Genomic DNA, 13428 nt, shown 5'->3' with positions numbered 1-13428 from the left:
CTGTTACAGTTCAGAGTCTGTTTGTTGGCGAGTTTAATAGCCTGATGGCTGTGGGGAAGTCTGCCCATTGAAACCAAGCTGCTGTAGTCACTAATCATCCATTTCAATGGAGAGATAAAGCTTCCAGAAAAGGGCCACGATTAAACAATTTATTTTTAATAAATTGACAATTGGTTTGAAATCATCTTTATGCTTTTAAATGTTCTATTTTTCATATGATATTAATTTTGCAAATTAAACGTGTTAAATTTGAAAGTTATTGAATGTTTGAAATTGTCACTCTCACAGATATTCAGAATCTGAAGGTTATCAAATCTGGATATGGCTTACTTAGCGGGTTAGAAGCATTTCAGTAGATGGTGCCCCATATCCATAGTGCATTGCCGATCAGGTTCGAGCCACGCCATGGACCAAGCTGCTGTTTGTAGATCTGCTCCATGCAACTTTACCCCCTTCAGAGTGGTGAGGGGAATGTTTCTCATGAACATTAGTTCAGTATGGTGTGGGGATACTCATAAAGTATAATTTCTTTTTGAAGAAGGGTCTGAAGAAGGGTCTTGCCCCGAAACATCACCAAATCCATCTCTCCAGAGAACCCACTGAGTTCTTCAGTATAATTTCTTTACTGAATAGAATTGAACTTAATTTTCTGAACAGTACTATAGACCTCATCTGTCGCAGCACCTTTAGGCAATGCAATTACTACATCAAAGCTGCTCAGTCCCCAGAAGCTCCCGATACGCATCTCTGGTTAACATTGCCACTGCTAGCAAAAAAATAACATGGCAGCTCATTTCAAGCTTAAATGCCAAAAATATTCATGAATTTCACAGAAATCAAACTCAATCACAGCAAAAGGCACCTCAACACCATAATCCTGTCTTCGATCCATCTGCCTTGATACCATTCCCTGATAAATATACACCAATTTCAGTTTTAAAAGTTAAATGATTCCAGCAAACATAATCTTTTGAGAGACTTAATGTGAACTTTTGTTCTCAACCTGCTTACTTAAGGGGCTGTCCCACTTGGGCGACCTAATCTGCGAGTTTAGAAGAGTGTCTTCGACCTTCAAGCTCGCAGCATGGTTGGCACGTGGTCCCAGGAGGTCCTATGAGGTCGCTAGAACTCTCCTTCATGCTCGAGGGAAGTTCCTGAATACTCGTGGCCTCAGCTAGGTCGCGGAAAGATTTTCAGCATGTTGAAATATTTTCCGCGAGTAAAATTTGGTCGGCATGGTTCTTTTTAACTCGTAGTGCAGTGGAGTGGGGTCGCTATTTAGTTACAGGTAGTCAAGGGCAGCCGCTGGCAATCTCCTTCGCTGACCGGGTATTTTAACTGGCTCATTGGAGTTTTCAGGACCAAGGAAAACCGACCGGTAGGTAAAATGCCCACTAAACTTTATTATACTTCTTAAAAGTGTCTCCATTCCTTCTCTCCCCCCCCCCTCCTCTCTCCCCCTCTCTCCCCCACGCTCTCTCTAATGTGCAGTCGTTTTACCTTCCTCTTCATCACGGGTGTGAATTTCCAACAGTGCTCCCCTGCTTTCCCTGGCCCCCGCCTTTGCGATGTGTGTGTGTGTGTGTGTGTGTGTGTGTGTGTGTGTGTGTGTGTGTGTGTGTGTGTGTGTGTGTGTGTGTGTGTGTGTGTGTGTGTGTGTGTGTGTGTGTGTGTGTGTGTGTGTGTGTGTGTGTGTGTGTGTGTGTGTGTGTGTGCGTGCGTGCGCGCAGTTGATCGATGCAGCTCGCGGTTTCAATGCGGACAGTCGATCCAGCTCGAGGCTTTCCAGGCGAGTGCCCTCGAGCTTGAAGGTCAAAGACACTCTTCTTAACTCGCGGATTAGGTCGCCCAAGTGGGACAGCCCCTTTAGAAACATAGAAAATAGGTGCAGGAGCAGGCCATTTGGCCATTTGAGCCAGCACCACCATTCAATATGACCATGATTAATCATCCGACATGAGTACCCTGTTCCTGCTTTCTCCCCATATCCCTTGTTTCTGTTAATAGCAAGAGATATATTTAACACTCTCTTGAAAACATCCAGTGAATTGGCAGACAATTCACAGATTCACAGATTCACAACTCTCTGGGTGAAAAAGCTTTTCCTCATTTCAGTCCTAAATGGCCTACCCCTTATTCTTAAATTGTGACCCCTGGTTCTAGACTCCCCCAACATCGGGAACATTTTTCCTGCATCTACCCTGTCCAATCCCTTAAGAATGTTATATGTTTCTATAAGATCTCTCACCCTTCTAAATCCCAGTGAATATAAGCCCGGATGGTCCATTCTTTCATCATATGTCAGTCCCGCCATCCCGGGGTGACCCTAAGCTGCACTCCCTCAATACCAATATTTAGTTTTATTTTTTTACGCATATATCCCCCTTTTTTTGTTTTTTTGTCCAGAGAAAACATTTTTTACTACATCTACCCCAGAGAAAACATTTTTTCTCTGGACAGGGAGAGTGCAAGTCAACGCAATTTGTCCTTACTTGCAGGACTCATGTGACATTCTCAGAAAATTAATTGAATGTCACAGCAGCTCATGCTGATGACAGTCAATGGACTGAAGATAGTGCATCTGGTCTACCATGAAATATACAAAGCTTGGGAATTAAATATTCTGATAATTTCACTAATATACTATCAGTGTCAGAAATGGAAAAACATGGGAAATGGAAGCAATCTCAAATAAAATATATTTTTCCTGCCCTTCATTTACCCTTAATACTCATAACCTTAACCATTTACTACCAACGATTTTAAGTGGACATACTTTGCTGTCTCTTCCTAGATCCCATGGATGTTGCCATTGAATCTCCACCGAGTTTGTATGGTTGGACAACATATTTGATGAACAACATCTCATTTAAAGTGAGGAGTAAACTTTTAAAACCCTTCTAAAATAATGACGAGGATGTATATATACTTTAAGAGACATATTAGGATCAGATGTACCACTTTGTTAATGATTAATACATATTTAGAATCTTGCATTAACCAATTTAATTATTTACCATTATTTGTTATGGTCATGTTCAGTATACTTATCATGTTGCTATCATGTAATGTGGAGGAACAATAGAAACATTAACTCCAGTAGGCATTTCTAAACACAGATTGTTTTTTTTGCTGCATAGCTCATAATGCATTTCACATTTGATAATTTATATACCCTCCAGAACCTTATCTGAAAGGTAACCTTTGTGATTTTAAGGATCCATGGAGAAGTTGCCATTTTGTTTGATACAATATTAAGGCACTTGCTGTAAAAGCCCAAGTAGCCAACTCAAGGTGGCCATCAGCTAAATACATGTTGGAGGCAGATTATCTTTTCCAAAAGGTGGAAGAATAAATAAGCAGTGAACATTACGCTTTAAAAAACAAAAAAATAGACATGCATTCAAAAATAGGATTTGTAAAAAAGATCCATAGTCACATGAGAATGAAAAATATATTTAGATTAAACTATCATTTGGATTTGTTATTTGCCCCAGAGGAGAGCACTTCAAGATTTTACTTCGGAGTCACATGAGTGACTACGTGAAGAACCCCGCCAGGACACATGCATGCCATATCGCTTTCACGCTTACGAAACGACAGGCGGGGTGGAGTGTCCCCCGCAGCGGTAAGTTTGAAACCGCGACCTGCAGGTAAGTGATTTACTCTGCGGTAGTTTTTGTCCCCGTGCTGTTTTTACACAGCTTGGGGGGGAAGCTGGACAAAATAGTGTCCACAAGTGCTGCGAGTAAAGCTGGCTGGGGAGGACCGCAAAGTTGCGGGAGCCGGCAGCAGCTGAAGGCACAAGCCCCGTAAGTGGGATCAGCTGTGCCGACTTTTGGTCCCGCGCCGGCCAGAACACCACGGCCGGGCGGGAGACTATTCAGATGGGGCCGTCGACTTTGACAAATCGAAAACGGCAGGAGGCGGCGTGGAACGACGTTCCCCCGTAGCGACAATTTAAACCAGGACCTGCAGGTAAGACTCTGCGGTCTTTTTGTGTTTTCCCATGCTGATTACAGGTGGAGAAACCAACGAGGGCTACGACAAAGCTGGTGGGCTAGCAGCGGCCAGCGGCACTTGAATCACCTATAATGGGATCAGCTGTGCCCGATGTCGCCTCCGCACTGGCCAGATCCACTCCGCGGCCGGGCGGTAAGGCAAGACAAAAAACCATCAAAGTCGTGGACTCAGATGAGTCCGACTTTGAGCAGCCGCGGGCGCTGGAGCCGGATGGAGCGGTGTGTGGAGCATTTGCACCAACGTGACAGGCTCCGGGAGATGGAGTCGAGTCACTGTGGGCTCTGTGTAAAACCCACAGCACCACCTCTTGTAGGGCTGCACAGTGCTTCTCCCTCGTCAGAGGGGAGTACTGGGGGTCAGTTCTGGGCTGATCCTGAACAGGGGTTTGCAGAACAGAAATCAAGTGTGCAGGGGGTGTAGGAACGTGAAAATCTACTGGACATGGTGTCCAACTTCATACAGCCAGACCAGACTGGCCAAAACCTGGAGGAGAAGGACATGTCGCAGGACCAACAGGATGCACTGGCACCGCTTTGCAACACACGGCCATAGACAGCACCCTTACGCACCCACCAGTAGAACAAGACCAACTGGTGAAAGCTCGAAGGTCCGGTACCAAACATGAGTCTTTCTTAGGCCATGGCCCAGACCGGCCTTCTTGGAAGATACGCAAACCTCCAACATCAACCAAACCACAAACCCAGACACCGACGCCTCAACATCAACGAAGGATTTACAAAAAGAAGTAAACCTGCCACTGGTAACTATGGAGGTAGGTGGGTCTGGTTCCCTACAAATTGCAGGGAGCATGGAGGTTGGGGGGAGATTACTCTCCTTTCTGGATGCATGGAGTATGTTAACTACCGATACTTATATTTTTAAGCAGTATCCAGGGATATACAATAGAATTATACACAAGTACAGCCCTCCAGTTCAACATATACTGAACCGAATGTTCGTACTTTCCAGTAAAGAAAAATCAGAAGCGCATGCTGAACTGGAGCGGCCTTACGCAAAAGGGGTAATTGAAAAATCCCAACACGAACCGCTAGAATTCGTGTCCAATATCTTTACCAAAAACAAAAAAGATGGTGGTTGTCGCATCATCATAGATCTGACCAAATTGAATACATTTGTACAATATATTCATTTTAAAATGGAAACCTTTGTTACTGCTAACCAATTGATTTCCAAAGGTTACTTCATGGCTAGCATCGATTAAAAAATGCTTACTATTCAGTACCTATACGAGGTGACCACAGATGTTACTTAAAATTCAACTGGATGGGACAGCGCTGGCAGTATAGAGCGCTGCCAAATGGATTAACATCAGCCCCCAGGCTGTTCACTAAAATTTTGAAACCAGCCCTAGCGTTTCTACGGAAAAGGAAACACATGGTCATGGCATATCTAGATGACATACTTATTGTGGGCAAAACTTTGGAATTTGCCAAACAAACTGTAACAGCCACAAAACAGTTATTTGAAAAACTGGGGTTTATTATCCATCCAGTTAAATCTAAATTAATGCCTTCCACTACTATGGACTATTTGGGGTTCACCATTGACTCAGTTCACATGTCGGTGACTTTGCCAAAGGGAAAGGCTATAGACTTAATAGAGGCTTGCAATAACCTCATTGACATCAGTAACCGTCCATCAGATTGGTAGCAAAAGTAATTGGCAAAATGGTGGCTGCTTTTCCAGCCACACAATTTGGACCTTTACATTCCCAAAATTTACAGAGAGCAAAATACAAGCACTCAAAATCAATGCTGGTCATTTTGACAGACCAATGAAGCTACCAATCAAAGCTATAATGGAACTAATGGTGGATAGATAACATTTGGCTTTGTTTCAATCCAATCATTATCAGCAACCCTTCTATGGTGCTACAAACTGATGCCAGTGCACTTGGTTGGGGTGCCACCAATTCCATCTCCAGCTGTGGAGGTAGATGGACTGGTCAGGAGGGAATACGTGCCCTCCGCTCCCACCCATGATCATACACTCAACTGGTATTTCTTCTCTAATCTTACTATGTTTAAGTCATTACAGTTATCTGTGATTTCACACTGCTGCTTTGAAGAATGACACGCATGCGTCCTGGCGGGGTTCTTCACGTATTCCCTCAACGTACTCCTCATAAAATAACGATCAAACTTCGAACTGGTAAGTTCTCGTTTTATCTTACTATTATACTTCACTTGTTAAATTTCTAGTTCAACGTGGGATTTTGATTTGACCTTTAAAGTCCAAAGAACTTCATTCTTCAAAATGGATATGTTTGGAGATTCATTGAAGTGGATATATAAGCTATCTTGCAGAACGGTACAATCATAGTGAATATTTTTGCAAAATGTCACTTTTAAAATAAATCTTTGAACAACCATGTTTTGAAAATTCCTCAAGTATTTTCAAAGCACCGACCAATGCCCACTGCTGTTTGGCAGCTAACATTGATAAAACAGTAAACAAAGAATGGTTTCCTATCATGGAAGAACATACTTTGCAGCTTTTGAGCAGTTCATATTTTGAGTTTATCACCATGCCAACTTTGTCCGTTTTTTGGGGTAATATTTCCCTTCACCTCCTCATCGCTGCCAATACTCTTCTTCTCCCCTTAACAATTCTACCAACCACCATGCTGACTGACTTGGTCAAAGTCTGTATTTTAATCATTATGAACCCTTTGTATTTTAGGTCATTAGGTCATAAATGATAGGGGCTGAATTAGGCCATTCGGCCCATCAAGTCCACTCCGCTATTGAATCATGGCCGATCTATCTCTCTCTCCTAATCCCATTCTCCTGCCTTCTCCTCATAACTCTTGACACCCATACTAATCAAAGTTTTAACAGTTTCTAACAGTTTGATTATGGTGAACCATTTATTGAATCTGTAACAAGAAATTCACCACAGCATTTTCCTTTGCGGTATTGTCACTCATCTATTGATCTATTTAGAGATTGACGGAGACCAAATTATCCCATATGGATAATCCACTTTCATTCCATGATTTAATCAGCCTTAAAATGCTTCTATTACTGATAGATGATGTAATTAATATATTAATTTGTTTCAATTTACTCCTATAAGGTCAGAGAGGGAAACTTTAAAGGAGATGTGCGGGGCAAGTTTTTTTTTTAAACACAGGGTGGTGGGTTTCTGGAACATCTTGCCAGGGTTGTGGTGGAAACGTACGTTAGTGGCTCTCAAGAAGCTGTAAGGAATTAAGATGCATATACAGGGGAGTAGAGGATATGATGAGGCCAGAAGGGATTAGTTTAAGTAGGCATCACGTTTGGCACAGAAAATGTGAGCCAAAGGGCCTATTCCTGTGCTGTCCATGTTCTATGTTCGAAGATTAACTTCCATCAGTTATTGAGACAGAAATTATAAAATGACAAGTTATTTGCTTCATGTCCTAAATAACTACTTTCACTTTGTTAAAAGAATTAAGGAGGAGGAGAATTGATTGTATTAGTTCTAATAAAGGTTAGCATAACATTAAATCCAATATTGGCTTCTGATTGCTTGGCCTTATAGTTTTGACCTAGACCCTTCACTAGCTGCATTAATCTATACAGGCAAGGACATTCAAACAGAGACACAGGATTGGAAAAAACACAGATCAAGATGGAAAAAGATGAGCAAGGACTGTGAATTATTGAATCAAGATGAGCAAGGACTGTGAATTATTGACTTCTCCTTCATAAATAACTCCAGGGAAGCACCACAAAAAGACGTGCTCCCTCGTGAAAAGTAGACCTGACAATGGTGAGAAAGAGGATGCAAATATGTGGTGATTAAGCCACTTCTGATGAAAATAATAAGAGCTGTATTGGTGAAGATCTGCAAATAGGAGACCCACTGTGCAGGGACAACATGTGGTGTGTCAAGATCTTGGAAATGTGAAAGAACAGAATTCAATATTGTTTTAAATTAACCACAGCCGCTTCCTTTGCAGCCCAATATGTCACTAAGTTACAGGCAAAGGTGTTCTATGGTTCAATGCTTTCTCTGCACTCTGCTGCATATCATTACTGATTGCAAAATAGGCCTCATTTTTGTTGGGATAGATAAAAATGGGGAAGAGAGACGAAAAACAAAACAAATCACGGCCCAAATTCCTCACTTCTTCTAATCATTAGCAATGTTGCGTTTAGGGTAAACAGAGCAAAGGTAGAGTGCATAAACAAATCTTGCTCAAGCAAAGAGTGTTTCAGCCCTGGTGGAATAGTATACTGACACCTAGTCTCCAGACTCATAGACATTTGTCATGTGTGAGGCTGCAGAGTGTGGCAGGTTGTCAAATGGTATCTCATAAAAGATCAGCACTTTAAAAGGAAGGAAAATAAAATTTGGGAAGCTGTACTTAAAGCAGACATCACATTCCGATGAGTTTATCATGTGAAAGGATTATATTTTCACTAAAGCAACTACTGAAAAAAACCTCCTTGCCAATGCACTTAAATTATTTTCCTCAAAGACTAGTTAAAAATATATTTCAAGTACAACCTTAGACACCAGAGTATACTTCCAGTTAGAAGTGCCGTGAAGTGAATACACATTATGCTCAGAACATGCACATACAGATAAATACACGGTTGTGTCACAAATAGCTACACTAGCTTGTGGTTTTTGACAAGATGTTGAACGTGGTTACACAGCAAAATATCGCCTATGGTTTCCTAAATCATTTGCAGTACAGCTGCAGCATATTTTCTGCAATGCACATACAGCTCTAACACCCGAATTCCTGATTAATTAATATTAGCCTTAACAGCACTCGGTAGTATTAAAGCAGCAATGCTAATTAACCCTTTAATCAAAATTCAATACACCAATGCAGTTTGCTGCAAAATTGACATTAAAAAATACATCATGCATGCCTTAATTATCTTGTAACATTCACATCTTCTCAAGTATCGCAAAAAAGTTGCAGTACCTCCCAGAAACTGTCAATCGTTTCCTCTAATCCACTGGATTCGTCGTACGAGCCTGACATCTTCAGCACGATAGTAAGACCTTGAATTCTCTGCACTGTTACTGAGCTTCAAATCTTCATGCACTGCAGAAAGACAAAAATGGCCCAAGCATTACGGAAAATCTCATGCACAGAACCAAAAAAGGTCACTGCGAATCTTCACAGCTCAATACCCTCACCCTTGCAGCCACTATACATACTGTAGCCTCAAGAGCACTGCTGCATCGACAGAACTCAACCGGGACAGAAAATAAATGGCAATTTGAAAAATGTATATTTTAAAAAAACAAACCTCATCTCACAGAAATCCCCTTAGTGGTTTTGTCAATGGCTAAACCATAATTCCCACTTGGCCTATCCCAATGAGTTTGTGCGATAGAGGCTGTGAATTAGTGCAGAGGATTAATCTCTGCCTGGCATTAGTAGTTGAGCTATATCCCTCAAAGGACATGTGACAGCCTGCACACAATTTAGCTACACAGGTTCACGGGCTCCAGCAGCACAAGAATTTTATCTATGCAGGTTCAGGGCAGCAACCGGGGCAGTGTAGTGTAAATAATATAGCCGCAGGGATTCCAGTGACATAACTGCTACATAAACAGCTGAAGGGATTTATTTTGCCTTCAATTCACAGGATGGCAGTGCCTATTTGAGAGAGAGCACCGCAAAGATTGCACATAGCATCCAAATCATTTCTACTGCATTAGATTTTTACTGATAATAGGGTCTAGCTTTCATTAACAATTTAACACTTTAAATCATTACCAATTTTTTGCAATTGCATAAAAACAGTGAAACTAAATTAACAAATGGTATCAGCTCAAGGATAAAATAAGCATCAAATTCTGAACAGATGTCACCAAAAATTTAAAAGGCTTGTTATTGAGTTGGATGGTGACCTATAGATTTTGTCTTTCTCTCATTTACCGCAGAAGATATTGGAAAACAGTTAGTAATTCATACAATCAGGGGTACTTTATTAATAGATTTAGGTAGCATTCTTAAGGTGGGCTTTCTTTCATGCAGTATACATCTAGAACTTTCCATGCACATTGTGGAAACCCAGAGAGTAACTAGTCACGTGGCAATTTTAGATGAGCAGTATTCAAAAATTAAATGTCAGTATTAAAAAATGATCAATGTCCACAAACTAATCTAACACTACACGCTTCAGATTTACCCTGCCGATAGACATTGCAGGGACATCGCTTTGAATCCCATTGTTGAGCAGTGTGGGTTGGTAGTTCTCACAATTCAAGTCTACACTCCAATGGTATTGTGGCACTATCTGCAAATGTAGCTAAATCACATGTTCTCTCCACCTCTGGTATGTTGGAGGGAGAGTATAATAGTTCGATTTTTTGGATAATGACTTCAGTGGCTCCTCCCTGTTCCAAGCTTGGTGGGGGAGGGGTGGGGGTGACAAGAGATTTCACTGAGGCGGTCCTTGATGCACCAATATCTGCACACTTTTCTTCACTGAGGTTCCGTGCCCCGGCTCCTTAAACACGCAAGAGGATGCGGCATTCCCACGAGAGCTCTTCTCCCCCATTATCAGTTTCACAAACTTGTCTGCAATGCTTTCTCCTGCTGGTGTGTTGTAGTGCAAGAGGAACGGCCATTATTGTACATATCTGCCAGGGCCACAGAGCGGCACAGTAGGGCAGCTGGTAGTGCTGCTGCCTCATAGCACCAGGGACCCCCTTTAACCGCTCCGGTTTCTTCCCACCTCTCAAAGATATGTGGGTTTGTAGGTTAATTAACCCCTAATGTGCAGGGGGTGGATGAGAAAGTGGGATAATGTAGAACTGGTGTGAGCAGGCGATTGATAGTCAGCGTGGACTCGGTGGGCTGAAAAGCCTGCGTTCATAGTGTATTTCTATTCTAAACTAATCAACTGGTCAGGGCAAAGAAGGAAATTCTGCAAAGTTTATTGCAACCTTGCAAGTTCTTGCTACTTAAAGCAACAGAGAACACTACACATTTTGTAGGAGAACCAGAAGAAATCAACCAACAATTAACTGATTAAATAGTTAATGAACCCTTTCAAAACAGAACAGGGGCAGGGCCCTTCTCATATGTTCAAAATATGAATGGTTATGGGGAGGCTTTACTTGGACTGAGAGCTGGTGACCAATGCCTTGGCCCACCTACTCTGCCACTTGTGGTGGGCACTAACTGAATGCACACTTAAGGGCTTGTCCCACTTGGGCGTCATTTGCGCGTAATTTACGCGACGTCATTTAGCGTCAAGACGCACGACACGCACGTGGTGCCGCGCTAGTGGTGTGCGCATGGTGCGTGGTGACATAGGCGTGGGTCGCGTGCCGTACCCCAGGATATTGGGATGTACAAAATCTGACACCCAAGTGGGACAGGCCCTTAATGCTCTCTATTATGACATCCATCACAATTCAGTCCACAAACCTGTGTGGGTGCCATTTTGGAGGCTTAAGCGCAGTCCACAGCACTAAAGAAACTGACAATAATGATCCAAATTTCAACAGAGATCATGCAGATGATGACGTTCGTAGGAGTAGGGGGTCGGTTGGGGGAGAGGGAGGGAGGGTTGGGGGAATAGAAAGGTAGGTCAGGAAGAGAAGAGCAGCTGCTCAAGGTAAATTATCTGCTAGGTTTAGTTAAGAACAAGGGTTCTCAATCATCATCATCATCGTTGAAAAACATCAACGTGCACGGTGCCTTACAATGCTGTGTACGACAATAATCGCAACTTCAACTGCAACCTCTAAGTGCAGATGGCCGTTGGCTCACTAGGAGCTCATCCGCCCTTTGACAGGTCTTGTTTTGGTCCTGCTGGGGGTCCACAGCCCCCTCCTCACCTGGCAAATCAGGTGGAGGAGAAGGTTTAATTGCCGACCCTCCGACTATGGAGCAGGTAGCACGGGATTACATGGTACCCGTGGCAGTGGGAACAGGTTCTCAACCAGGGGTAAATTTACCCCCAGGGTAAATATCACCTACCCAGGGTGTAAATTTGTTGATTCTGGATTTGTACATATTTTTTCTGATTAACTGACTGTGTTTTTCTCATTGACTGACTGGTACACCGGTATCTGTGCATAATTAGTCGTTCATTAAAAAAAGTGAAATAACATTGTTATGTGCTGTTAAAGTTGCCAGGGGTAAACGGGACAAGAAAGGTTGGGAACCCCTGGTTTAGAGATACGACGTGGAAACGGGCCGTTTGGCCGGCCGAGTCCGCACCGACTGGTGATCACCGCACATTAACACTACCCTACACACACTGGGGACAATTTAAACATACACCAAGCCAACGGAGTGTGGAGAGGAAACCAAAGACCTCAGTGGTCACGGGGAGAATGTACAAACTCTGTACAGGCAGCACCCGTAGTCGGGATTGAACCCAGGTCCTCGGCACTGCAAGCGCTGTAAGGCAGCAACTCTCCCATTACACCACCAGTATGGTGCTCTGAAAATTAATAATCTGTTGGCAAAACTAAGTAAACTCCTTAGAGGAGAAAGAAGGACAGCCGTGGAAAATAGCAGGAGCCAGTGGTGAGATTTTGTTGCAAATGCACTTCCCTCCTTGGAAAATATACTTTTCCAAGTTTATTTGGATTACTTAAATAAATCGTGTACTGAATGCACTCAAGGAACAGGAAAATTACATACTTTGGCTACAAGCTACATCCGTATGATCAAAGAGTGGCTTTTAGTTCATTACTTTATAAATACTAAATAGACTGCCTATTTCTGTCGAATGTGCCTGCCTATTTCTGGAAAAGTTGTTTGGCGTTAATCCAATTCTTTCATAAAATTAGATTTTACACTGTATTTGTCACATCAAACTAGCTTGAGATCACCTTGCAAGACCATTCTGCTAGAGACAAGCAAAATTAGCCATTGACTATGCAACTCCTGAAAAATGCAGCCATCATTGGTCAAATTAGCCACCATCAATCCCAAACAGCTTGCAATAATTATGTTCAAAATATTGGTCCATCAGTGCACTGATTCTTACGTTTGCCCATCAGAGCTCAGGTTGCAATGAAACAAAATGGGCAGCGGTGCAGAGTTGCTGCCTTACATCGCTTGCAGTGTCGGAGACCCGGGTTCGATCCTGACTATGGGTGCTGTCCGTGCGGAGTTTGTACCTTCTCCCCGTAACCGCTTGTGTTTTCTCCTAGATCTTCAGTTTCCTCCCCCACGACAAAGACGTACAGGTCTGTAGGTTAATTGGCTAGGTATAAGTGTAAATTGTCCCTAGTGTGCGTAGGATAATGTTAATGTGCAATGTCGGTACAGACTCGGTGGGCCGAAGGGTCTGTTTCCATGCTGTATCTCTATACTGATCTCAACTACAAAAGGAAGCAAAATATCCCTAAATAAACAGAGCAGCATTTTTTTTGCATTGGTTGTCTTTTGCAATTTTC

The 13428-nt window shown here is 42.6% G+C and overlaps 1 protein-coding gene across 5 annotated transcripts in view; it reads right to left on the bottom strand.

The window, feature by feature from the left end:
• The window catches only part of pacsin1b (protein kinase C and casein kinase substrate in neurons 1b), a 221166-nt gene that overhangs the window by 94510 nt on the left and 113228 nt on the right, over positions 1 to 13428 (bottom strand). For 4 of the 5 annotated variants that reach the window (XM_055654464.1, XM_055654468.1, XM_055654467.1 and 1 more), the window contains one exon: positions 8975 to 9097. In XM_055654464.1, coding sequence (XP_055510439.1) covers positions 8975 to 9034 — 60 coding nt within the window. In that variant the 5' untranslated portion in view covers positions 9035 to 9097. Of the gene's footprint in view, positions 1 to 8974; positions 9098 to 9305; positions 9450 to 13428 lie in introns of those variants that run through there. The other variant, XM_055654465.1, reaches the window with a different exon arrangement.

The sequence above is a fragment of the Leucoraja erinacea genome, chromosome 24 (assembly GCF_028641065.1).
Source record: "Leucoraja erinacea ecotype New England chromosome 24, Leri_hhj_1, whole genome shotgun sequence".
Taxonomy (NCBI): Eukaryota; Metazoa; Chordata; class Chondrichthyes; order Rajiformes; family Rajidae; genus Leucoraja; species Leucoraja erinaceus.
Note: the sequence above shows the minus strand (reverse complement) of the source record. Positions and strands in the feature narration are given on the sequence as shown.